The 26,714-nt window shown below is 35.6% G+C and overlaps 1 protein-coding gene across 9 annotated transcripts in view; it reads left to right on the forward strand.

The window, feature by feature from the left end:
• Positions 1 to 26,714, forward strand: part of LIPI (lipase I) — a 70,346-nt gene that overhangs the window by 29,575 nt on the left and 14,057 nt on the right. For 5 of the 9 annotated variants that reach the window (XR_006207682.1, XR_006207683.1, XM_042956791.1 and 2 more), the window contains exons 6-10: positions 3,566 to 3,655; positions 4,642 to 4,809; positions 6,553 to 6,657; positions 20,420 to 20,531; positions 26,272 to 26,448. Coding sequence is in view for 5 of the 9 variants with exons in the window: in XM_042956791.1 (XP_042812725.1) it covers positions 3,566 to 3,655; positions 4,642 to 4,809; positions 6,553 to 6,657; positions 20,420 to 20,531; positions 26,272 to 26,448 (652 nt within the window). In the remaining 4 variants the exon portion in view is untranslated. Of the gene's footprint in view, positions 1 to 3,565; positions 3,656 to 4,641; positions 4,810 to 6,552; positions 6,658 to 20,419; positions 20,532 to 22,509; positions 22,836 to 26,271; positions 26,449 to 26,714 lie in introns of those variants that run through there. The other 4 variants (XR_006207685.1, XR_006207684.1, XM_042956793.1 and 1 more) reach the window with 4 other exon arrangements.

The raw sequence follows: 26,714 nt of genomic DNA on the forward strand, positions 1-26,714 counted from the left end.
GCATATCCACCTGTCTCAAGGAATTTCTGAATGAGATATTTGGGGTCAGTACATATCTGACAGATTAATTCTTCCTTGAATACTATTCAGAGTGCATCTTTTACTTACCAATAGGTTTTGTCCTTATTCAGTTGTATATGTTAAAAAATCTATGTCGCCTTCCAAAATTGTGAATTAGGTAATTTGGGCTAATATTCCTGCTGGGATATCAGGGAAAACTTACCAGTCCAACATCTAGAAAAATTCTAGAAGTGAACTGGCGATTTGGAGTCACTTTTCTCGTAGTAAGTTCTCTGATGCAGAGGTATCAGAAATATTTTTGAAACCCATACATGAAGCTTGTAAAACATCTCATTTTTATCTTCTTTCCATGAAATGAAGGAAATATAGAATGCTTAAATTTTATATATCACTCTCCATGTTAATATATTCTTTGAGAGAAAAAATAGAACAAAGAGAGAAGACACAATATCAATAATAAACAGGAGATAGTGTTACGGATGCTACGGGTATTAAAATGACTGTATTATGATATAATGAACAATATTATGCAGAAATGAAAATATATGATTATATGGTATGATATATAAAATAGAAAAATTTTATGAAGAAGAAAAAGCATTTACCAAACTAACAAATTAAGAGAGAAAATTTGGTTCTATAATTATTAATGAAATAGAAACTGTAATTTAAAAATCCCAGGGTGCCTGGGTGGCTCAGTCAGTTAAGCATCTGACTTCGGCTCACGTCACGATCTCGTAGTTCATGAGTTAGAGCCCCACATCAGGTTCTGTGCTGACAGCTCAGAACCTGGAGCCTGCTTCAGATTCTGTGTCTCCCTCTCTCTCTGCCCCTCCCCCATTCACACTCTGTCTCTCTCTCTCTGTGTCTCACAAAAAATAAATAAATGTTTAAAAAAAAATTAAAAAGTAAAAAAAATGTAGGAAACTGTTTACAACCTTTTTAAAAAGCCTTCATAAATTTAATGTCAAAACTTGAGACAGACATTACAGAAAAGAAAATTTGTGGACATTTTCTATTATAACCATGGATACAAAAATTCTACATAAAACATCACACTAGTAAACCAATTCAGCAACATATAAAAATGGATAATGAATCATACCCAATTTGGATTATTATAAGAAAGCAAGTTTATAATAAAAGCATACATAAAAGGATACATGAATATGAGTCAATTTTTATATGGGAAAATATAAATTGTAATGTTTTGGGAGGCATCCTTAGAAGCTAAAGATTAGCAAAAAAATTATTAAAAGGTAGTTATTATTATTGTAGGAAAAGGAGAAGCTGGTGATTAGATAAGAACACTGTAGGGGCGCCTGGGTGGCGCAGTCGGTTAAGCGTCCGACTTCAGCCAGGTCACGATCTCGCGGTCCGTGAGTTCGAGCCCCGCGTCAGGCTCTGGGCTGATGGCTCGGAGCCTGGAGCCTGTTTCCGATTCTGTGTGGCCCTCTCTCTCTGCCCCTCCCCCGTTCATGCTCTGTCTCTCTCTGTCCCAAAAATAAATTAAAAAAAAAAAAAAAAAAAAAAAGAACACTGTAGGGGTTTCCAGGTTGACATTGGTGTGGTAGCTAATTGACTATTTCCCTGATAGTAATTAATCCATAGCTTTATGTTTTCTTCATATACGTATTATAAACTATAATAAAAAGAAAATTTAAAAAGCCATATATGCTTTTCCTATACTTCCTCAAATGAAGGAAATGAATGACCTAAATGACCAAACTGCTCATCTTCCTCCATCTGATAAAGGGAAAATGACATCAAGGGCTGTTTGTTAAGTTAATATAAATGTCTTTTGCTTCTCTTTGATCCCTGAGGAGTCTTCTTGGCTTGATTCTACTTTAGTAGAAGATTGGAGAAAATGATGGCTCCAACCTGGAACCCCTATTCTTGGAACTCCATGTTGAGTTCAGACATAAGGAAATTAAAGGTCTCCAAAATCATTGGCCTTTTTGTTTTTGGGGGCCATATTTAGGAAATTGCAGGCAGTTGATGGAATATAAAGAGGCTATCAAACCCTCACCACTGTTACAGTCAAATCACACTTATGCTTCCCAATTCTAAGGAGTTCCAATGAATTCACCCAAATTGTTCTTTGCTGGGGTGCCTAGGTGGCTCTGTTGGTTAAGCATCCGACTTCAGCTCAGGGCATGATCTTGTGGTTCATGAGCTCTGTGTGGACAGCTAAAACCCTGGAGCCTGCTTAGGGAGCCTGCTTCAGATTTGGTGTCTCCCTGTCTCTCTCTGTCCCTCCCCCACTCACATCGTCTGTCTGTCTCTGTCTCTGTCTCTCTCAGAAATAAACAAACATTAAAAGAAGGAAAAAAAAAAAAGAAAAAAATTGTTCTTTGCCTTTCCTTACACATTGAATCCCCTCCCCGACATTGCACATGCCCAGTGTTCTTATGCTCTGGTAATAAATACCTCACTAATGGTTATCTTGTTCTGTTACATACCAGAACCAAATCATGTTGCTGCATCTTAATCTTGACTGTCAGCCGCAAGTATTTACTTTGTTATATATATCTATTGCCGATCACTTTTAAGAGTTTATTATGTTGTAGGAAATTTGTAGTCCCTAAGCCAAAGCCCAGCAGGCTTACTTGGCAGCAAGATTTTCATTTCTAATCATAGTCCTGAGTATTCTGAACTTGTTACCCTCTTTCATTCCTATGACTTCCCCAAGTTATAGATCCCATATTGGTAATCATGGACTCAGAATTTGTAATTCTCCAGTGCCTTGAGGATCTACAGATATACAAAAGCCCTTAAATCATAGCTACAGGTTTATGTCACTCTGGCCCAGTTTGTTCCAGCTGAAGCAGCATCTTTAGATTTTTCCAGTTAGTGAATCTAGTACCAAGTCTTAGGCCTTATTATCCAGGGTACAAGCAAATCATCACACTGGCTTAAAAGGTCCTGTATGACTTGGCTTCATTCTTTCCAGTGCTCCCTCATCCACGTTGTACTCCAGCTAGCCTGGCTTCTTTGAATACTTTAGGTACGCTCACATAGTTTTCTGCTGGGCTCACTGTCTTACATCTTTCACATTTTGTGTGACTCTACCTCCTCAATGGGAATTTCCCTAACCAAACTGTTTGAAAGAGCAACCTGCCACCCTCACTAGGCACTAACTGTACTCTTGTTCTACTTGTGTTTTCTCTACAGCCCTTATTATTATCTGGCATACTATATTCTTACTTGTTTATTAGGTCTTTCTCTCACTAAAATTTAATTTCCACCCAAAAAAAAAGGATTTTTTCTCTCTTTTTCTTTTTTACTTGCATATTCATAGCACAAAGAACTGTGATGGGCATAGTAAATTGGTGACTGATAAATATGTTAAATTAATGACATAATTTTCATGAGGAGTTAATTTGAGGCATTAAAATGCGTCTTTTTAAAAATAGCATGTATTTTATTTTCAATTCAAACTGTAGGAGTCACTTTCAATGGAATTTATAGGAGATGCTATTTGTACAAGTGTTGCTGACCTGATTATGTTCACTTTGTGATTCTCGAGTGCTTTTCTTCTCAGGTTTAGGCATTAATGAACCTTTGGGACATATAGATTTTTATGCAAATGGAGGAAAAAAGCAACCTGGCTGTCCTAAATCCATTTTTGCAGGTATACCAATAATATTTTTGAATGAATTACAGATGATTCAAAATGATGAAAGAAAATCAGTTTACTTTTTTTCCCTCTTAATCTATGGGCAAGATTTTGATCACTGTTGCTCATGATTAATGAGAGTCATTGGTGAAAAATGGTTTAATTGGATTTTTATTGGTTCATAAAGTTGACCAGTAGATATACCATTTGGTCATGATGAAACCTATTACATTAGTTTCAACAGTTGTATTTCATTATTTTAAACATTAGGAGAAGTTCTGAGTTATTGAAGAAGCAATCTGGGCAAAGTATCACATAACATGAGTTTGGTTCCAGGACTTAATCTTTACCATCACTGTAGTATTGTACAAACACAGATTCATAATCTCTTGCACTTGGTTGTTACATAAATAGCCAAACAGCTGCTCCAGGTGTGGAGTTTGGCTCAGTTCAGAGCCATAGGAAGCATCTACAGTGACACCTGGTCAAGTAACATATGGCCAAAGCCCACTGTAGCTAGAGAAGTTTGATCAAAGGTTATAAGGATATGAGAAGTTGAGGAAAGAAAGGTACATAATGAAGTTCTAATGTTACCTGGTTTCATAATCATCTCTGACATTAAATAGAAATATTAGGGGTGAGGGATTAGAAGAGAACCATGTGTACATAGCCATTAAGTGTTGTGGCACTGTGCTTGTAGTGTGTCAGATTATTGAAATTAAACACGTTTTTCCCCTGTGGTAATTATTACTTTAGAAAAATGTCTTTTAAATCTCCTGTAAAAGCATACTGAATTTACATTTTCAATGGTACTACCTCTAGCTGCTTGAGTTAAAACGGCACAAGGTGGTCAGGCAACATTTCAATATTCACAAGTGCATGGTATTGAGTAGAACTTAACCTTTAATTTTTTCTCTAATTTGCTTGAACTTGGTTTAATACATCTGCAGTTCTTTTGCTTGTTTTTTGTTTTTTTGTTTTTTTGTTTTTTAACACTTAAGGCGTTGCATTTATTAAATGCAGTCACCAGAGAGCCGTTTACTTGTTCATGGCATCTTTGGAAACAACCTGCAATTTTATTTCATTTCCTTGTCCTTCACACAAAGATTTCCATGCTGGTTCATGTGTGGACTGTGACAACTTCAAGGAAAAATCATGTCCTAGGCTAGGTAAGTGAGATTGGTATGTTGACTATAAGATTTTGTGGAAAATGAATAACATAATTGTTAGTATTTTTTGCTGGAAGCTTTTTATTTACTTACGAACATGTTAGCATTTTATGGAAAAATTGCCTGTGGAACAACCAGACACAAGAGTTTATTTCCTACTAAGTATTTTATAAGGTATTTAGTGAGAGAAGTTTAATCAACTGCCTTTCTATGCTCAGTGTAGTATACAGATCTGGTGGTCTCATGAGGATCTTTGTTCTTGCTTTGCAGAGGACTCTCACTATTTATCATCCATGTATATTTCCATTAAAGAAAGAGACTGCTTTCTTTCTTTCTTTCTTTCTTTCTTTCTTTCTTTCTTTCTTTCTTTCTTTTTTTGAGAGTTGTGCATTCTTAGTGGCATTGAGGGTTTTTATTTTTATGGAAAGCTTTAGGAGCAAGTGGAGAGGTATAAACCGTTGTTAGCTTTTCATTTGCTATTAGCAAGTAGACATGAATCATACATGGTTCACACCTTCCAAATTGATAAAACTTGGCAAGAGCAGTTAAGTATTCCAACTTTCGATAACTACAGCCTGCTGGTGGGAAATTATAGAGAAAAATGAATCCACATAAAAATAGAACGTAAGAGCTGGAAAGAATCTCAGGGGTTGTTTGTTCAGGATTTTCCAAAGACATTACCAACCCCCAGGCATGTTATGAGCATGTAAACATCTGATCAGTGTCATGATCAGGATCTGCCAGAAATGTTTCCAGAGCCAAAGGGGCTCTATTAAATGGGAAGCAATTACAAAGGCTGAATTAAAAAGCTTCCTGCAGTTTTCTTCAGCAGGAGGTTTATACTAACATGCATAGAGAATTGCTAGGAGAGACAGGCAATATGCAGGCTTTGTCAGACTTATTTTCTTGTAGACCTCTTCTGTCCAGAAAACATCCTGTGGGATTCCTTTTCTTCAGACCTCATGTTGGGGATTGCTTTTCTGGTTTCATTGCTCTTCCATATAAATGAGAAAATTGTGACCCGGTGTGAGCATAAGTATTATGTAAGGACACAAGTGAGAGCTAGAGTTAAAATCCTTAATTCTCAATTCAGTGTTCTTTCTACCTTGTTCACATTTCAAATTCAGAGGTAGAAAGTGGAAAGAGACAAATACATAAAGTGGGAAGCATTTTCAATATATATGTGTGTGTGATAATATTTCAAATTTAGTAATAATGTATATATTGGAAATATCCATATTATATACATAATATATAGTGTATATAGATGCTATCTACACTTCATGTATTATATATAATGTACAGACATATATACTGTATCTCTTTGAATGTGTATTTGTAGGAGAATTGGGGGGTGTACTCATGGAACTAAATTCTGTGTTTATTTTATCTAATAATTTTATTCTGCTATATTTACTAAAAAGATACAAATAAAATTCTTAATTTATGATATATTAGTAAAGACTGCTACAAATGGATTGTAGCCATATAGAGTATTCTAACCTCTGATAAGATTTCCAGGCAGTAGATTTGCTTGTGAATCTTTAATTTGAAGTATCATGTAATTAAAATAAATATAATGTAAAATTATTTGAAAAGTCATTTTTAAGTTATAAAGATCCTGAACTATAATTATAATAATTATTATAATACATTGATCCTTTAGTTCCTTTAGTGATTTGAAAGCTTTGTGTGCTATTTGCTTGAAGTCTAGTTTCTAATGTTTTCTTTCTCAAATCTCAGGTTATCAAGCTGAGCTATGGAAAGATGTTTTAAAAGAAAGAAAAGAAAAAAGATTTCTCAGGACCACTGTGTTTTTGGATACTACTGCCACAAAACCATTCTGCAGTAAGTTAACATTTTCAACAAATGAACAAATAATTAGTTTTATATACTAATTTATATATTCTCCAAAATGTTCTTTATACCCACTCCAATTTCATCATGTAATTTCAAGGAACTCTGAAATTTGTTGGAGCCAAATTCAAATAAGGACTTGATATTTTAGATAGAATGAACATATGCTTTGGGCAATATTTTCCCAAAGAAACAATAAAGTCTGTTTGTTCTTTTCCTCCAAATTTGCCTGATTATCCTTCCCACCTTTAGAGTTATGTCAACATATACCAGATTATAGAGTTCAAGACATCTGTCTACACTATTAATATCCTTTGGGAACTGAACCTAAACTATATAAATACAAAATGTATAAGTAAATAATAACCTCCCCTATATATTTAGAGGCAAGAGAAAATTCAATGAACAAGAGAGAATCTCTTAGAAATATATTAAATAATTAGACTTATGAGGAGCTATTTTAAATTTTATTCTGTTTAAAGATGAAAAGCTGGTAGTTGTTTATAAATAAAGGTAAATCCTATTATAAGAAGAATCTTACGAGAAGTTTCAAGTCACTGCCATTGACTTTAGTTACTAATGGATAAGTACTTAAAATCGATTCCCGTATTTAAAAGTATTTTGGGGGCTCCTGAGTGGCTGTCAGTTAAGCATCCAACTTTGGCTCAGGTCATGATCTCGCAGTTTGTGAGTTTGAGCCCTGCCTTGGGCTCTGTGCTGACAGCTCAGAGCCTGGAGCCTGCTTCAGATTCTGTGTCTCCCTCTCTTTCTCTCTCTGCCCCTCCCCTGCTCGCACTCTTTTTCTCTCTCTCTCTAAAAAATAAATAAACATTTAAAAAATAAATAAAAAATAAAAGTATTTTTAGGGCTGTTAGTGTTAATATTTTGCAGACACAGTTGCTATCAATTTTAAGATATTATAATTTTTAAAATATTTTAAAATAATTTTTAAAATATTAGTGTTATATTGTACCATTTGGAATTAGGCCTATTATTTAATTAAAATTTTTACTAAATTAAATTTAGATTCAAATGATATAAGAAATACAGAGAGCTCCTGTGTACACTTTATCCAGTTTTCCTCAATGTTAATATTTTGCAACATAATATAATTATAATATAATATCACCACCAGGATATTCATATTTCCCCAGGCACTCCTGTGTGTGTGTGTGTGTGTGTGTGTGTGTGTGTAGTTCTGTACAATTTAATGATACGTTTAAGGCTAGTATCTGTCACTACAGTGAAGATCGTGAACAGTTCCATCACCACAAGGATCCTTTGGGTGATATTTTTATAACCACATATACCATCCTGTCCTGCTTTTCTAAAATTTTGTCATTTTGCTCTTAATGAGAGAGAACAAACTGAGGGTTGATGGAGGGAGGTGCATGTGGGATGGGCTAGGTGAGTGATGGGTATTAAGGAGGACACTTGTGATGAGCACTGGGTGTTGTATATAAGTGGTGAATCACTGAATTCTCCTGAAACCAATATTGCCCTGTATGTTAACTAACTAAAGTTTAAATTTAAAAAAAAGAAAAAAAAGAAGATACAATAAAAAATAAATAAAATTTTGTCATTTTGAAAATGTTACATAAAGGGACTCATTCAGTATGTGACCTTTTAATTGCCTCTTTTTTTTTTCCACTCAGCATTCTCTGGAGGTTTAGCCATCATTCCTTTTTATTGCTGAGTAGTATTCCATGGTATATATGTACTACAGCTGGTTGAATTGTTCATCTCTTGAAGGACACGAGGGATATTTTTAATTTTGGCTTTATGAATAAAGCTATGAACACTTATATACAAGTTTTTGTGTGAATTTAAGTTTTTATTTCTCCAAAGGCCTAAGAAATGCACTTGCTAGGTCAGAAGATAATTAACTTTATAAGAAATTGACCAAGTGTTTTTCAGAGTGCTGTATCATTTTGCAATCCCCTCAGCAAAGTATGAGTGATCCAATTTCTCTGATTTCTTACTAATAATTGGTGTTGTCATTATTTAAAAAATTATTCATTCTAATAGGTGGATAGTGATGCCATATTGTGGTTTTAATTTTTGTTACCCTGATGGTTTATAATAATGAATATCTTTTCTGTATATCCTCTTTGGTGAAACGTGTGTTCATATCCTTTGCCTATTTCTTAACTGGATATTTTATTTTATTTTATTTTATTTTATTTATTTTTATTTTATTTTATATTATTTATTGTTTTTTATATTTTACATCCAAATTAGTTAGCATATAGTGCAACAATGATTTCAGGAGTAGATTCCTTAGTGCCCCTTACCCATTTAACCCATCCCCCCTCCCACAACCCCTCCAGTAACCCTCAGTTTGTTCTCCATATTTATGAGTCACTTCTGTTTTGTCCCCCTCCCTGTTTTTATATTATTTTTGTTTCCCTTCCCTTATGTTCATCTGTTTTGTCTCTTAAAGCCCTCATATGAGTGAAGTCATATGATATTTGTCTTTCTCTGACTAATTTCACTTAGCGTAATACCCTCCAGTTCCATCCACGTAGTTGCAAATGGCAAGATTTCATTCTTTTTAATGGCCGAGTAATACTCCATTGTATATATGTATACCACTTCTTCTTTATCCATTCATCCACCCATCGATGGACATTTGGGCTCTTTTCATACTTTGGCTATTGTTGATAGTGCTGCTATAAACATGGGGGTGCATGTGTCCCTCCAAAACAGCACACCTGCATCCCGTGGGTAAATGCCTAGTAGTGCAATTGCTGGGTCCTAGGGTAGGTCTATTTTTAGTTTTTTGAGGAACCTCCATACTGTTTTCCAGAGTGGCTGTGCGAGCTTGCATTCCCACCAACAATGCAAAAGAGATCCTCTTCCTCTGCATCCTTGCCAACATCTGTTGTTGCCTGAGCTGTTATTGTTAGCCATTCTGACAAGTGTAAGGTGGTATCTCATTGTGGTTTTGATTTGTATTTCCTTGATGATGAGTGATGTTGGGCATTTTTTCATGTGTCAGTTGGCCATCTGGATGTCTGCTTTGGAGAAGTGTCTATTCATGTCTTTTGCCCATTTCCTCACTGGATTATTTGTTTTTTGGGTGTTGAGTTTGATAAGTTCTTTATAGATTTTGGATACTAACCCTTTATCTGATATGTCGTTTGCAAATATCATCTCCCATCATGTCAGTTGCCTTTTAGTTTTGCTGATTGTTTCCTTTGCTGTGCAGAAGCTTTTATTTTGATGAGGTCCCAATAGTTCATTTTTGCTTTTGTTTACCTTGCCTCTGGAGACGTGTTGAGTAAGAAGTTGCTGCGGCCAAGGTCAAAAGGTTTTTTTCTGCTTTCTCCCTGAGGATTTTGATGGCTTCCTGTCTTACATTCAGGTCTTTCATCCATTTTGAGTTTATTTTTGTGTATGGTGTCAGAAAGTTGTACAGTTTCATTTTTCTGCATGTCGCTGTCCAGTTTTCCCAGCACCACTTGAAGAGACTGTCTTTATTCTATTGGATATTCTTTTCTGCTTTGTCAAAGATTAGTTGTCCATACGTTTGTGGGTCCATTTCTTGGTTCTGTATTCTGATCCATTGATCTGAGTATCTGTTTTTGTGCCAGTACCATACTGTCTTCATGATTACAGCCTTGTAGTACAGCTTGAAGTCTGGGATTGTGAGGCCTTCTGCTTTGGTTTTCTTTTTCAAGATGGCTTTGGCTATTTGGGGTCTTTTCTGGTTCCATACAAATTTTAGGATTATTTGTTCTAGCTCTGTGAAGACTTCTGGTATTATTTAGATAGGGATTGCATTGAATATGTAGATTGCTTTGGGTAGTATTGACATTTTAACAATATTTGTTCTTCCTATCCAGGAGCATGGAATCCTTTTCCATTTTTTTGTGTCTTCTTCAATTTCTTTCATAAGATTTCTATAGCTTTCACTGTATAGATTTTTCATCTATTTGGTTAGATTTATTCCTAGGTATTTTATGGTTTTTAATGCAATTGTAAATGGGATCTATTCTTTGATTTCTCTTTCTGTTGCTTCATTGTTGGTGTATAGGAACGCAACTGATTTCTGTTCATTGATTTTATATCCTGCAGCGTTGCTGAATTCATGAATCAGTTCTATGAGTTTTTGGTGGAATCTTTAGGGTTTTCCATATAGAGTATCATGTCATCTGTGAAGAGTGATAGTTTGACCTCCTCCTGGCCGATTTGGATGCCTTTTATTTCTTTGTGTTGTCTGATTGCAGAGGCTTCCAATACTATGTTGAATAACAGTGGTGAGAGTGGACATCCCCATCTTGTTCGTGACCTTAGGGGGACAGCTCTCAGTTTTTCCCCATTGAGGATGATATTAGCATTGGGTCATTCATATATGGCTTTTATGATCTCTAAGTATGCTCCTTCTATCCCTACTTTCTTGAGGGTTTTTATCAAGAAAGCATGCTGTATTTCGTCAAATGCTTTCTCTGCATCTATTGAGAGGATCATATTGTTCTTATCCTTTCTTTTATTGATGTGATCAATCACGTTAATTGTTTTGTGGATATTGAACCAGCCCTGCATCCCAGGTATAAAGCCCACTTGGTTGTGGTGAATAATGTTTTTAATGTATTATGGGAGTCGGTTGGCTGATATCTTGTTGAGGATTTTTGCATCCATGTTCATCAGGGAAATTGGTCTATAGTTCTCCTTTTTAGTGGGGTATCTGTATGGTTTTAGAATCAAGGTAATGCTGGCTTCATAGAAACAGTTTGGAAGTTTTCCTTCCATTTCTATTTTTTGGAACAGCTTCAAGAGAATAGGTGTTAACTCTTCCTTAAATGTTTGGTAGAATTACGCTGTAAAGCCATCCAGCCCTGGACTCTTGTTTTTTTGGCAGATTTTTTATTACTAATTCGATTTCCTTACTGGTTATGGTCTGTTCAAATTTGCTATTTCTTCCTGTTTCAGTTTTGGTAGTGTATATGTTTCTAGGAATTTGTCCATTTCTTCCAGATTGCCCATTTTATTGACATATAATTTCTCATAATATTCTCTAATTATTGTTTTTATTTCTGTTGTGTTGGTTGTGATCTCTCCTCTTTCATTCTTGATTTCATTTATTTGGGTGATTTCCTTTTTCTTTTTGATCAGACTGGCTAGTGGTTTATCAATTTTGTTAATTCTTTCAAAGAATTAACATTGACCTGTTCTACTGTTTTCTTGGTTTCGTTAGCATTAGTTTCTGCTCTAATCTTTATTATTTCCTGTCTTCTGCTTGTTTGGGGTTTTATTTGCTGTTCTTTTTCCAGTTCTTTAAGGCGTAAGGGTAGGTTGTGTATCTGAGATCTTCCTTCTTTAGAAAGGCCTGGATTGCTATATACTTTCCTCTTATGACTGCCTTTGCTGTGTCCCAGAGATTTTGATTGTGGTGTTATCATTTTTATTGGCTTCCATATACTTTTTAATTTCCTCTTTAACTGCTTGGTTAGCCCATTCATTCTTTAGTAGGATGTTGTTGAGTCTTCAAGTATTTGTTACCTTTCCACATTTTTTCTTGTGGTTGATTTCGAGTTTCATAGTGTTGTGGTCTGAAAATATGCATGGTATGATCTCGATCTTTTTATACTTGCTGAGGGCTGTTGTGTCCCAGCATGTGGTCTATTCTGGAGAACATTCCATGTGCACTGGAAAAGAATGTGTATTCTGCTGCTTTAGGATGAAATGCTCTGAATATATCTGTTAAGTCAATCTGGTCCAGTGTGTCATTCAAAGCCATTGTTTCCTTGTTGATTTTCTGATTAGATGATCTGTCCATTGCTGTGAGTGGGGTTTTGAAGTCTCCTACTATTATGGTATTACTATTGATGAGTTTCTTTATGTTTGTGGTTAATTGATTTATATATTTGGGTGCTTTCACATTTGGCACATAAATGTTTATGATTGTTAGGTCCTCTTGGTGAATACATCCCTTGATTATGATACAGTGCCCTTCTGCATTTCTTGATACAGTCTTTACTTTAAAGTCTAGATTGTCTGATACAAGTATGGCTACTCTGGCTTTCTTTCTTTTTTTTTTTTTTAATTTTTTTTTTTAACGTTTATTTATTTTTGAGACAGAGAGAGACACAGCATGAACGGGGGGAGGGGGGACAGAGAGAGAGGGAGACACAGAATCGGAAGCAAGCTCCAGGCTCTGAGCCGTCAGCCCAGAGCCCGACGCGGGGCTTGAACTCACAGACCGCGAGATTGTGACCTGAGCTGAAGTCGGACGTTTAACTGACTGAGCCACCCAGGCGCCCTCTGGCTTTCTTTTGTTGACTATAAGCATGATAGATGGTTCTCCATCCCCTTATTTTCAACCTAAAGGTGTCTTTAGGTCTAAAGTGGGTCTCTTGTAAACAAATGTATCTTGTTTTCTTATCTATTCTGTTACCCTATGTCTTTTAATTGGAGCATTGAGTCCATTGACATTTAATGGGTGAGTACTGAAATATATGAATTTATTGCCATTATGATGCTTAGAGTTTCTGGTGGTGTTCCCTGGTCCTTTCTAATCTTTGTTGCTTTTGGTATTTATTTATTTGTTTATTTATTTATAATTTCATCTTTTTTCCTCTCAGAGAGTTCCCCTTAAAATTTCTTGCAGGGCTGGTTTAGTGGTCACAAACTCCTTTAATTTTTGTTTGTCTGGGAAACTTTTTATCTCCTTCTATTTTGAATGACAGCGTTGCTGGATAAAGAATTCTTGGCTGCATATTTTTCTGATTCAACACATTAAATATATCCTGCCACTCCTTTCTGGCCTGCTAAGTTTCTCTGGATAGGTCTGCTGCACACCTGATTGGTCTTCCCTTGTAGGTTAGGGAGTTTTTTCCCCTTGTTGCTTTCATGATTCTCTTCTTTCCTGAGTATTTTGTGAATTTGACTATGATGTGCTTTGCTGATGGTCGGTTTTTGTTGACTCTAATGGGGGTCCTCTGTGCTTACTGGATTTTGATGTCTGTATCTTTCCCCAGGTTAGGAAAGTTTTCTGCTATGTTTTGCTCACATAACCCTTCTACCCCTATTTCTCTCTCTTTCTCTTCTGGGACCCCTATGATTCTGATGTTGTACATTTTTAATGAGTAACTGATTTGTCTAATTCTTAAATCATGCTCTTTTGCCTTAATGTCCCTCTTTTTTCTGCTTCATAATTCTCCATAATTTTGTCCTCTATATCACTGATTCTCTGTTCTGCCTCATCCATCCTTGCCCCTGAGGCATCCACCCATGATTGCGGCTCAGGTGTAGCATTTTTTATTTCATCCTGACTAGTTTTTACTTCTTTTATCTCTGCAGAAAGGGATTCTAATCTATTTTGAACTCCAGCTAGTATTCTTATTACCATGATTCTGAATTCTTGTTCAGATATCTTGCTTGTATCTGTGTTGGTTAAATCCCTTGCTGTCGTTTCTTCGTCCTCTTTTCTTTTGGGGTGAATTCCTTCGTTTTGTCATTTTGAAGGGAGAAAATGAATTAATGAGGTAGAAAAATTAAAATTAAAAAATATTAAAATTAAAAAATTAAAAACACACTCATACAAAAATCGAATAAATGATGCTAGATCCTGGCTGTGTTTTGGTTTCGGTGTTGAAAGTGTTTGAGAATTTGAAAAAAATGAAAATACTGAAATAGACTAAAATGAAATGATGGAAGTAAAATAGAATTTGAAAAAAATTACACAAAAGTAAAGAATATAGTAGAAAAAATTAAAGAAATATATTTTTTAATAGAAATTAAAAATAAACTTTTTTCTCTTTCTGTATTCAAGAAAAAGAGGTGAAAAAAAGAAAAAAGAAAGAAAATTGAATAGATGGACCTGCTAACAGATTGAAATAGTACTTAAATTACTTCATTTCCCCCTAGAAGTCAGACTATGAAGCACTTTATAGTACATATACTGAGCAAGCGGTGACACTTGTGTTCTTGAAGAGCTTGGTCAGCCCAGTTGGTCGGGGCTTAGTGTAACGGCTCCCTTATCCACTAGATGGCACTGCTAGCCTACTGGGGTGGATTGTTGTGGCACTTGTAGGTGCATATGCGCATGTGTGGGAGCAGTGAAAATGGTGTCACCCAGCTACTCGGTCTCTAGTATTGGAACTCTTTTCTCCCCAATCAGCAATCGTGCACCCGTCCTTCATCTTCAGCTTCTGTCCACTCGCCACTTCCACACCATCAGTGACCAGACCCCAGGCAGCACCTCCCTCCAGAGTTTTGTCTCAGATGCCACTGCCTTCCCCATCCCCCCACTTCTGAGGTACTGTGGCTTTGACCTGCTCCGCCCCTCTGCAGAGGGTCTCACAGAGCAATAGTCGGGTGCCGGCCACACCCAGGAATGCTTGCGGGATCATGCTGCTGCCGATGCCCACTAACTGCGGCTGGGTGCTAGCCCGCCCCAGAAAAAGTTCGTGAGACAGTGTAGCAGCAGCACCTCAGGGGTATGGAAAATAATAACACACATCTGGCACCAGGCTTCACCCCTAATGACTTTGTTCCAGCACCAGTGAATGTGGCCCTTCTCTGGGGTCTGCTGGGCATAGGTGGCCTCACAGCCTCTAACAAACGTCCTTCCAGCAGTGGAACCGCTTCTCTCCAGCAGTGGAACCGCTTCTCCCCTTGTAGCCCGAGAACCTGTCAGACCCCACTCTGCTCCTGGGGATTCACCCTTTCCACCAGACCACTGCCAGGTATTGAGCTGCAGAGTTGCAGACTCTGATCCCCTTGTTTACAGTCTTAATGGAATTTAAACCCTCTCCTTTCTCCTTTCTCCCTTTTTAGTTCAGTCCCTGCAGCTGTTTCCAATTTTCCACTTTCTCTCCAGCTGCTTTTAGGGAGGGGTGCTTTCCCCTTATTCTCCCCCACCATGTCCGTCCTCTCTCTGCATGCAAAAGCAGTTCCCTGCCCTCCATGTTTTCTCTCTCCCCAAGTTCACCTCTCCATGCCACGTACCTGCTGAATTCTGTGGTTCAGGTTGTGTAGATTGTTGTGTTAATCCTCAGATTAGGTTTCTAGGTGTGCAGGATGGTTTAGTGTTGGTCTGGCTGTATTTCATGGATGTGAGACACACAAAAACTTTCCATGCTGTTTCACCATCTTGGCTCCTCCTCCCAGTTTTCTGAAGTTTAGTTATGAGATGACATGGTGAGGATTTGTTTAGTATCCTGTTTACGTTCACTCAGCTTCTTGAATCTTCATGTTAGTTTCCTTCACCAAATTTAGAAAGTCCTCAGCCATCAGCCATCATTTCTTTGAATACTCTTTCAGCCTCACTCTCCTTTCTCTCTTTTTGATATGATGATAACACAGAAATTACATCTTTTGTTTTAGTCCCACAAGTGTCTCAGGCCCTGTTAATTTTTTCCCCCTAAATCTCTTTTCTCTACATTGCTGAGATTGAGTGCCAAATTGATCTGTCTTCAGATTCACTGATTTCTATCCTTTATCATCCACTCTACCGTCAGGCACATGCAATGAGTTATATATACATTACTATAGTTTTTACTTATGTAATTTCTACTTTCTTTTCCAGTTTCTATTTTTTTGCTCAGATTTTTCTATTCATTTTTTTCAAGAAACTGACTTTGAAGCATTTTTATAATGGCTTCTTTGAAATCCTTGTCAGATAATCCTAGCATCTGATTCATCTCAGTGTTGGCATCAATTGATTTCCTTTCTCACCAAAGTTGTGATTGTCTTTGTTCTTGGTATAATGGGCAATTTTCAATAATGTTTTGAGCATTTTGTCTATTATGTTGGAATTTGAGTCCTATTTAAATCTTTTATTTTGAGCAGGCAGCTATTGTTTAGATTTTAGCTTTATTCTGAGACTATGGCTTCTTAGATGTATAAAAGTTCAGGATTTTTATAGTTGCCTGGTGACTTCCTTCTTTTTTTCTTTGTACATAAAATTGCCTCCTGATTTTATCTGATTCTATCACAACAATTTGTTTCATAGACCCCTTAAATCTGTGTCTTCTTTTCCATCTTGAATATTATGTTCTATAGTATTTTATTTCACTTGTTGTTTAACAATTAGTATTTATTATGGATGCTATTACATCAAATACTCTATTTGCCAGTTGTTTTTCTACATTTTATCTGGCCTTCTTCTCCCTCCCCTACTTCTTCCTTTTGGGTTTAACTTCTATCTTACTGAGCTCCTTTACTTAGCATCATGCCTCCTGTGCATGGAAGCTGATATGCATCCTCTGTCTCCATGCTAAATCTAGTTCCCAGGTCGTGTAGGGATCCAGGGCTTCAGTCCTCCTTATGTTTTGCCTTTATTTTCTCTTCCTTTCTGCCTTGTGATATTTTCCCTGCCTTCATCTGAGCTTGGTTTTGTATTTAATTTATGGATTGTACAGTCATCATTTCCATGTACTTGTAACATGAGATGGGCTTTTTCTGTGACATCTTAATATGTCACACTACCAGAAATCATCTGAGAGAGTCTGAACACCTACTTTTCTGGGTGAGGTGAAACAAAGTCTTTTGTCTAAAGCTGGGGAGTCACTTCAGAGTAAGAAGTGGTTCTTCAGTCTCTTGTGTTAGAATTTCTTGAGGTCCAGTGGTAAATAAATTATCTTATTTAAGGTGGTACTAAGTAAGCATCAGGCATAAAACAAGAAGTTACTCTTGTCTGTTCAGTAGCAACATTTAACACCTAGCCTGCATGGTTTTACTACATGTATTTCTCACAAGATAATTTCATACATTCCATGTTCTGTTTTTATATGTTTTCTTCTAAGAAATAGTTCACAGTACAGGGACTAGTGTCTACCTCCCTTATATAAAGTATGATGGAGATGGACTGTACATTCTAGTCCATAAGTTACAATATCACAACAGGATTGGGATAGAACTAAAAGAATGGGTATTGCCTTACCCTGGATTGCAGCCAAATGTAGCCCACTTGGCTGTTATTGGTACTATGGAATGGGCATCTAAGCAATAATGGCATTGTGCTTGAAATATAGGAGGAAGAGTGGATATTGATGTTAGTTGGTAAAAGGGGTAGATGTAGTGCATACTTAAAAATATTTCTTTGATGTGAATTTAAATCTTCCCTCTGGGTATTTTCTGTCCAGATGTGTTACTATTTTCTCATCATAGAAATGAAAGTGTCTTAAACTTGCTTTCTTAGCTAATCTTCTAGCTCATGTTTGGAAGTGGTAGCAATGGGATCTTGAAGCAGTCTGTCCTGTGATTTTGGGGCAGTGTTTCTGGCTGAGCCTTGTTCTCTGGCCCTGAATGATTGTTTGAGCTACATATTCCTTAATAAATTCTTCTGTGCTAAAAAAAATCTCACAGGGAGTCAGAACTTTCTCTATAGTTCAGACAACACTGAGTATGGGGGTGAGTTCAGTATCCTTGCCTCTGAAATATGTATCAATTTTTAGCTGGGCATTTTTTTCTTCCTCTTTTATTTTTTTAAATTTAAATCCAAGTTATTTAACATTTTATGTAGTAATGGTTTCAGAAGTAGAATTTAGTGATTCATCATTTACATTTAACCCTCAGTGCTCATCCTGATAACTGCCCTCCTTAATGCCTGTCACCCATTTAGCTCATCCTCTCACCCCATACCCCTTCAGCAACCCTCAGTTATCTGTATTTTAGAGTCTGTTATGATTGACCCCCTTTCTATTTTTATCTTATTTTTCCTTCCCTTTCCCTATGTTCATCTGTTTTGTTTCATAAATTCCACACATGAGTGAAATCATATGATACTTATCTTTCTCTGACTTATTTCACTTAAGCACACATAATACACTCTAGTTCCATTGACATTGTTGCAAATGGCAAGATTTTATTCTTTTTGATCACCGAGTAATATTCCCGTGTGTGTGTGTGTGTGTGTGTGTGTGTGTGTGTGTGTGTGTGTGTGTCAGTGGACATTTGGGCTCTTTTCACAATTTGGCTATTGGCAATAGTGCTGCTTTAAACGTTGGGGTGCATGTGCCTCTTCGAATCAGCATTTTGTGTCCTTTGGATAAATACTTAATATTGCAATTGCTGGGTCATAAGGTAGTTCTATTTTCAAATTTTGGAGGAACCTCCACACTGTTTTCCAGAGTGGCTCCACCAGTTTGCATTCCCACCAACAGTGCAAAAGGATTCTCCTTTCTCTGCATCCTTGCCAACATCTGTTGTTTCCCGAGTTATTCATTTTAGCCATTTTTACAAGTGTGAGGTGGTATCTCATTGTGGTTTTGATTTGTAGTTCCCTGGTGATGAGTGATGTTAGGCATCTTTTTAGGTCTCTGTTAGCCATCTGGATATCTTCTTTGGAAAAGTGTCTGTTGATGTCTTTTTCCCATTTCTTCACAGGATTATTTGTTTTTTGGGTGTTGAGTTTGACATGTTCTTTATGGATTTTGGATACTAACATTTTATCCGATATATCATTTGCAAATATCTCATCTTATTCTATCGATTGCCTTTTAGTTTTGCTTATTGTTTCCTTCACTATGCAGAACCTTTTCATCTCAATGTAGTCCCAATAATTCATTTTTGCTTTTGTGTCCCTTACCTCCAGGGATATGTTTAGTAAGAAGTTACTGTGGCCAACATCAAAGAGGTTGTTGACTGTTTTCTTCTCTAGGATTTTGATGGTTTCCTGTCTTACAATTAGGTCTTTCTTCCATTTTGAGTTTATTTTCGTGTATAGTGTAATAAAGTGGTCCAGGTTCATTCTTTTGCATGTCGCTGTCCAGTTTTCCCAACACCATTTGCTTAAGAGACTGTCATTTTTCCATTGGATATTCTTTCCTGCTTTGTCAAAGATTAGTTGGTCATACAATTTTGGGTCCATTTCTGTATTATTCTGTTCTATTGATCTATATCTATTTTTGTGTCAGTACCATATTGTCTTGATGATTACAACTTTGTAATACAGCTTAAAGTATGGAATTGTGATGCCTTCAGCTTTGATTTTCTTTTTCAACATTACATTGGCTATTTGAAGTATTTTCTGGTTCCATACAAATTTTAGAATTGTTTGTTCTAGCTCTGTGAAGAATGCTCATGTTCCTTTGAAAAGGGGTTGCAGTGAATATGTAGACTGCATTGGGTAGTACTGACATTTTAACAACATTTGTTTTTCCAAACCAAAAACATGGAATGTTTTTCCATTTCTTTGTGTCTTCTTCAGTTTTTTTCCCATAAGTGTTATGCAGTTTTCAGTGTACAGATATTTTGACTGGGTATTTTGAATAAGAGCTACTATGAGCTGGGTATGTATAAAAATACTTAATTTTACAGTCATTCCTAAAAAACAATGAAATTGGGAATTATATTTGTCAAGCAATTTTAGCCAAGACAATTCCTCAGATAAATATGGAAACTTATCATATTTATTTTAGGTGTGCTACTGAAAAATAAAAATTGTTTCATTGACCTAAACTATGATTTTTTTTGGTTTGCACACCAGTTAGTATTCTCTATTTGGCCAGCTCTTTACCATACCCATGACTTTCTGGCAGGTTTTTCCATTTCTCATTTTCAAGTCTAGTTAAAAATTGACAAAATGAAAATATATTACCCATGTACAAAGTGCCTCTTGATATTATGTGCATATATAATATGTGTCTAGATTACATGTATGTAATTACATGTGTTACATGTATATTACATATAATACATATATTATACACACATATTTACAAACACATATATATATCTGTATAGGTACCAAAAATAAGTAGAAAATAATAATAATGTCAATTGCATTCTATATTTTTTGTAGGCTATTATTTTGTTCTCAGTATAACTGTTCTGGATAACAATATGAAAAATGGCTATATTACATTTAAATTATTAAACCAGCTTGGAATGGTTGAAGAGCCAAGAGTCTATGAGTAAGTATAATTTAGTAATTTTTTTCTTTCATAAATTAAATGTTTGTTTTCTTGAGCATCCACTTTGGAATATAATACATATAGTGTAAATTTTTTCCTCCAGAGAGTCTTAAAATATTAAATATTAAAATATCTCAGGTGTTATATTCTAATTCATTCATTGTCTGCAGAAAGATGTGGAATATGAAGTCTACTACTTAACTTCTTTATGTCATACACACCTAGGGACTACAAACATTAGGAAAACTTTTTTTTTCTCTTTTGATTGTCATTCCTGTGTTCTTCTTCTCAAACTACCTTGCCTTCTATTTCTCTCTAGTTTTCAGGCAACATTGTATTCACAGTGATATGACCAAATGTCAAGTAACTTCTGTCAGTAGAGCGACCCAGTTTCAGTATTTCAGAGAAGCACTTGCAGCTACAAATCCTACAAAATAGAAGAGGGTTTTTTTTACTTAATCTTCTATTTAGCTTTTTGTGTATAGATGTATGTTACATATACATATTTTAAAAGTTATCTAATCATCTCAAAGAATGTTCTCAGCTTGAATTTGTTGAAGGTATACCTGTCTATTTCATAAGTTCTCAAACAAGGAAATTCATTTTCTGGTAAATAAAAGAATGGTATGAAGATGCATGCTACTATTAAAATTGTGGTTTCTTCAGGGTGCCTGGGTGGCTCAGTTGGATAAGCGTCCGACTTCAATTCAGGTCATGATCTCTCGGTTTTTGAGTTCGAGCTCTGCGTCAGGCTCTGTGCTGACAGTTCAGAGCCTGGAGCCTGCTTCAGATTCTGTCTCCCTCTCTCTCTGCCCCGCCCCCGGGCCCCCATCTTTCTCTATTGAAAATAAATAAACATTAAAAACATTTTTAAATAGTAGTTTCCAAACTGCTGTGCTAGACTTCTAGAAATCTATTAAATAATGTAACTTTTTGAAAGGCTCACAGGTAACATATCTAGTGATGCGATAAAAGAAACACTTTATTTTATTACACCTGGACTTACAACAGTTTGGTTTAAGTTTAGACTGATTACTGATGACATCATTCGAATTTCAGGAAGCATAGTTGGTATATCCAATGTTTACTGTTGTCACAGTCTAGGAAGTTACAATACCTGAATTGACTAAATCTAGTGTGTGATGGGATTCAGACTTGAGTACATCATGACATCCAAATTTATGCAACCATTAAAGTGAACCAGGGAAAAGTCTCTGCATGCTTATATATTTGCATATTAGTGTCACAAATAATGGCAGTGATGTATGTAATTTTACAGTATTATTATGAACCTTTGTTTAAAATCTAAAATAACAAAAATATACAAAGTAGCCATAGCTCATAATAAACCAAGTTTGTTTTGTAGATAAATCTTTAACACCTTAAAATCCACAAAGAAAATAATAGTAAAAGAAGTATATTATGATCAAATAATGAGAACCTGTGTACTGACATAACATAGAAACTATTTATAGTATCATGGGATACTAAGGCCACTCTTGGAAATAACATTCTGAGTCATAAGTCAGAGAAAATTTTTTTAACTGTGAGATAAATGTATTTTTAATATTAGAGCCTTACCAAATTAGTTTTCATAAAATTTTTAAAGGCTTTGCAGATAATTTAGTAGTTGGATGAAACTTGTCCTGAGTGAGCATCAATTATTTTTGTTTTTCCCTTTTCTCAACTTCTTTTCAGTCACCCAAAGACTATTAAGTAAATCAAACCAGGATTTCAATCTAAATTCTTCATTTACATCAAGGCCCATATTTTAATAAGAGAAACTTCAAATTCTTTCCACCTAATTCTCAGTACGATTGACTGGGTTATAATAGTTATTTTGTAATAGTTTATTGCTTTATGTTGCTTAAAATAGTGTATGTATGTGCCTATCTGTGCACACACATATGCGTATGATCCTTTATTTATTTTTCTAAAACATATGCTTTCTTTGCTTTTGAATCCACTTATTCAACAGGGTTATTCAGCACCACTGAAACTTATTCAGGCATTTCGCTAAATAATGGATACTCAAGCTAAAATAGCACTGTTACAGTTCTTAAGGAAGTCACAGAACACTGAAGGAGACTGATGAGTAATTACAGCTTTGAGTAATAAGTTCTATAGTAGCAGAATACTTATGTGCTGTGGGTGTATGAAGAAGATGCAAGGAAACATTTAAAGGAGAGATATTGCAATCAAGGAATGGAGACAGTGTTTTCAAAGGCATGGAGATAGGAGAGTACCTGAGTTCAGTAACAGCTCACAGACTACAGTCCTAGAGAAGTTGTTTCCAACTTGTTCAAAAGGCAAATTGTGATTCTTCATTTCCTTTATAAACGTCATTGTGTATGCAGAACACCATGAAATATTGATATATTTTATTCACGTCCTTGAATTAGTGCATTTTTCATGAAGGATGATATATTCATGACAAATCTGTCCATCTATGACTGGACAAGGGCTTTATTGTTTTTCTATTAATAATTCTTTGCTAATAACTTTAGTCATGCTTTGAGATTTAAACTGTTTCAGAAACCAGGGAAGTCAGAGATTTTTAAATGACCTTTTGTTTCCCTCTTCAAAATTAAAATAGGAAGATTTGCTTACTGTAGAAAATGTGTCATATTATACAGTAGAAAATGAGAATCATATATAATTATATCATCCAGGGATGTTCACATTTACTATGTGGTCTACAACTATGTCTCCTCTTCCTTTACCTCCTCTTTTTCCTCTCTTCATTCTGGTATATACCCTTGTGCACACACACATTATTTTCTTCATTTAGCAAAATTAGGATCTTACCACAAATGTGTTCTGTATCCTGATTTTTATACTGAATGCTACAGTGCAATCATTTTTTGATGCCGCTAAATATTACTCACACGTTATAATATGATGCTAAATATAATAATATATAAATATAGGATTTTAAACAAGAGGTATCAATTTTGGACGTTCTGGTTGGAAGGATTCCCCCAGAGGATGAGTAATGGAGAGATTAGAGTGGCATGTGTCCAAAGAGGTGGCTGTTTTAATAATTTATGTGAGACATGATGGAGGTCTAGACTCAATATGTGGAGGTGTTTCTTCCTTTTTTTTTAGGATTTAGGATAGATATTTTTTATGATTAATTAAATATGTGAAAGTTAAGTAAAGAAACCAGTTTTAAGATAACTAGTTAAATTATGATGCCATTTATTGAGCTAGGAAGTCATGGAGAGGAGCCAGTTTAATCATTCAATATAATTTCTTGAAAGCTTCTATAGGCCAATAACTGTACTAGAAATTAGGGATACCATTCTGGACAAATTAGATTGCTGTCTTTACATAACTTCTGTCTAGTGCAGCAGATAGACTTTACACATACATAATACAAATAAAATGATGATGTTCATCATTCCTCTATTCAAACAGAGGAATCTACATTGAGCAGGGAATTTGCTAAGTGCTGAAGATACTGTGATGAGAAAGATAGACATGGTCCTACCCTCTTTAAGCTTAAAGCCCTAATGAAATATATAACAGTTATAAAAATTAAATAAAACTACATAAATAAAATCTGAAAAATGTCTCGAGGCAAATTATAGTGTGCATGGAAACGTGAAATAAGGGACATGAATTAGTGAGGTCACTAAAAGTTTCTCTGAGAACATTTTATATTTGTTGAGACCTAAATGAGGGACAAGATTGATTTTCTTTGCTATATTACAGGACAAAGTATCAACAAATGCACAGATCCTGAAGCAGGAGGGAACATAGCCCATTTCAGGATCTGAAGGAATTTTCTAATGTCTTAGAATGGAGGCAGGATCAGCAAGAGAGATATGAGAGAAGTAGAGAGCCCCTGGATTTTGTAAGAACTAGAACTTGTAGGGCATATTTTGGGATTTATATTTTTCTCACTGAGCAAATGAAAATCACTAAAGGGTTTTAGTTGGGGCAGTTTGGTTGGAGCCGGGTTGGATTTTCATTTTGGAAAAACAATTTGACCACAATGTGTTGACAAGGAAAAAGACAGGATGCTGTTGCAAGAATATAGGAAAGGAACAGTGGTGTCTGAGTGCTTGCTGTGGAAATGTATGAATTCAAAGCAGATTCAGGATATTTAGTAGGAATAATCAGTAGGAATTTATGATAGATTGGATGTAGGGATTGAAAGAGGGGGTGATATCAAGGGCGAATCCTAGTTGTCTAGCTTGGGTAATAGGTAGTGGTGCCATTTAAAATAATAAGAAAATTTGTTAGTTGTAGGTTTTATTTTTATTTATTTTTATTATTTATTATTTTTTTTTGTGTGTGTGAGAGATGGGTGTTGGGAAAGATGTCATTTAGATTTGAACCCTACTGAGTTTTAGACATCCTTAAGGTATGCAGGTACACATGGTGAAAAGCCATAGATATCAGCAAACAGAGCTCAGATAGAGGCAGAGGTTTGGTGGTCACGAGCAAATAGTTGGTATTTGAAATCATTGAAGTGGATGTGAAATTGTGGGGAGAGATAGCACGTTCCCATCTGGACATACTGACTCTGAAGCATCTCTGAGAAATCTAGATAACGTCTTAGAGATATGAACAATGACATTATATTCCATGAAAGAGGAGGTAATATCAGTTCCTGGGGGGAATAGATATGGGCTTTGAGGAGAGTAATAACAACCTTTTTGGAGCCCAGCTGTTTCGAAGAATCAAAAGCAGGAAAGAGCAGGGATAAATATAAGATGGCACAAGAGCTGGAGACACCACTGGTTGCTCCTCAGCTGTTTTACGTATGATTGTTGCCTTTGCTCAAGCAAATCATTGTCACCTTGGAGGAAATTAACACGACAGATTTTTAAATTTTTTTTTGCTCTCTCCTCTTTTCTCTTTCCTTCCTTCCTCCTTTCCTCTTCCCCCTCCCCCACCTTCCTCCTACTCTCCCTCCCTTTCTTTCCTCCTTCTCTTACTTATCCTGCTCCTCCTCCCCCTTCTTCACCTTCTTTGGAGTTTCCTTTGTAGTCAAGCAGATCCATATTGATCTGACTCCAGGCCCCCCTATGTTTCTGGCACATAGGGGTGAGGAATTTGAGTAGAGTGATGAAGAAGAGCATTGACATGGCTGTGTTTGTTTTGCATTCACTAGCTTTGGAAAGTCATTTGTATGCTCTGATATTCAGTTTTCTCATCTGTAAACGGCAATACTAATAGTACCTAGTAAAGGGAGTTGTCAAGATAGTTAGATAAGGTCAAGCATGTCAAGCTTCATTATAGTTCTGGGTACACTGTAAATGCTCAGGAAATTGTACTTATTAAATTCTACATTTATTTTTTTCCTTTTGAATCTGAATCTTTTGTAATAATTCACAAATATTTGACAAAATGGCACAGATCAATTAAGAATTATTATTTGAGTATCCTGTCCATTCAGGGAACTGTAATAGTTGTTACGGTGTCTAAAACAGGAAGCATAAAATGACTCCTGTAATCTTAGACAAATGTACAATCTAGACACCAAGTCAGAAAGACAAGATGCCCCACTTTTTTTCTCAAAAAGTGTCCCCAAATAATTTTGTATGAGGATACATATATTATTATTTTATTTTGTTTCAATTTATTTTAATAAATACTTCACAAATATGTTTTGGCTTTTTTTCCTTTAAGATTGTTGTTTCTATACTACATTAAGATTATATTGACTTTAGAGTTAAATTAAATTTTAAATTACTAATATGGTGAGCATATTAAATTTTCTGTTTAGGAAGAACAGATCATTTTATCAACTTCAAGAAGTCAAGATTCTTGCTCAGTTTTCAAATGATGTTGTAAATATTTCAGGCATTGGTTTGGGATATTTTCAGAGCTCAAATTGGCAATGTTTCCAATATAATTACAACATCCACCGTGTCATGGTACAATCACTTACCTATCCAGAAAGGTAAGAAAACTAAATTTTGATTTCAGTATATTATCTTTTAAACTTGAAAATACCAGTATGCTAAGAAATGGCTTAAGAATTCATATGTTCAGATATATGTTTATTGTGTATTTCAGATTATATTTTACACAAATATTAGAATATCTAAAAGGTGAAAAATGCACTTTTTAAATGAAAATTAGTTTGAATGAAGTTTAGTTTGGAGTCACATTACCTAGGCAAAGAAAAAACACAATCATTTCATTAGACACAATAAAAATGAAAAA

The sequence above is a fragment of the Panthera tigris genome, chromosome C2 (assembly GCF_018350195.1).
Source record: "Panthera tigris isolate Pti1 chromosome C2, P.tigris_Pti1_mat1.1, whole genome shotgun sequence".
Lineage (NCBI taxonomy): Eukaryota > Metazoa > Chordata > Mammalia > Carnivora > Felidae > Panthera > Panthera tigris.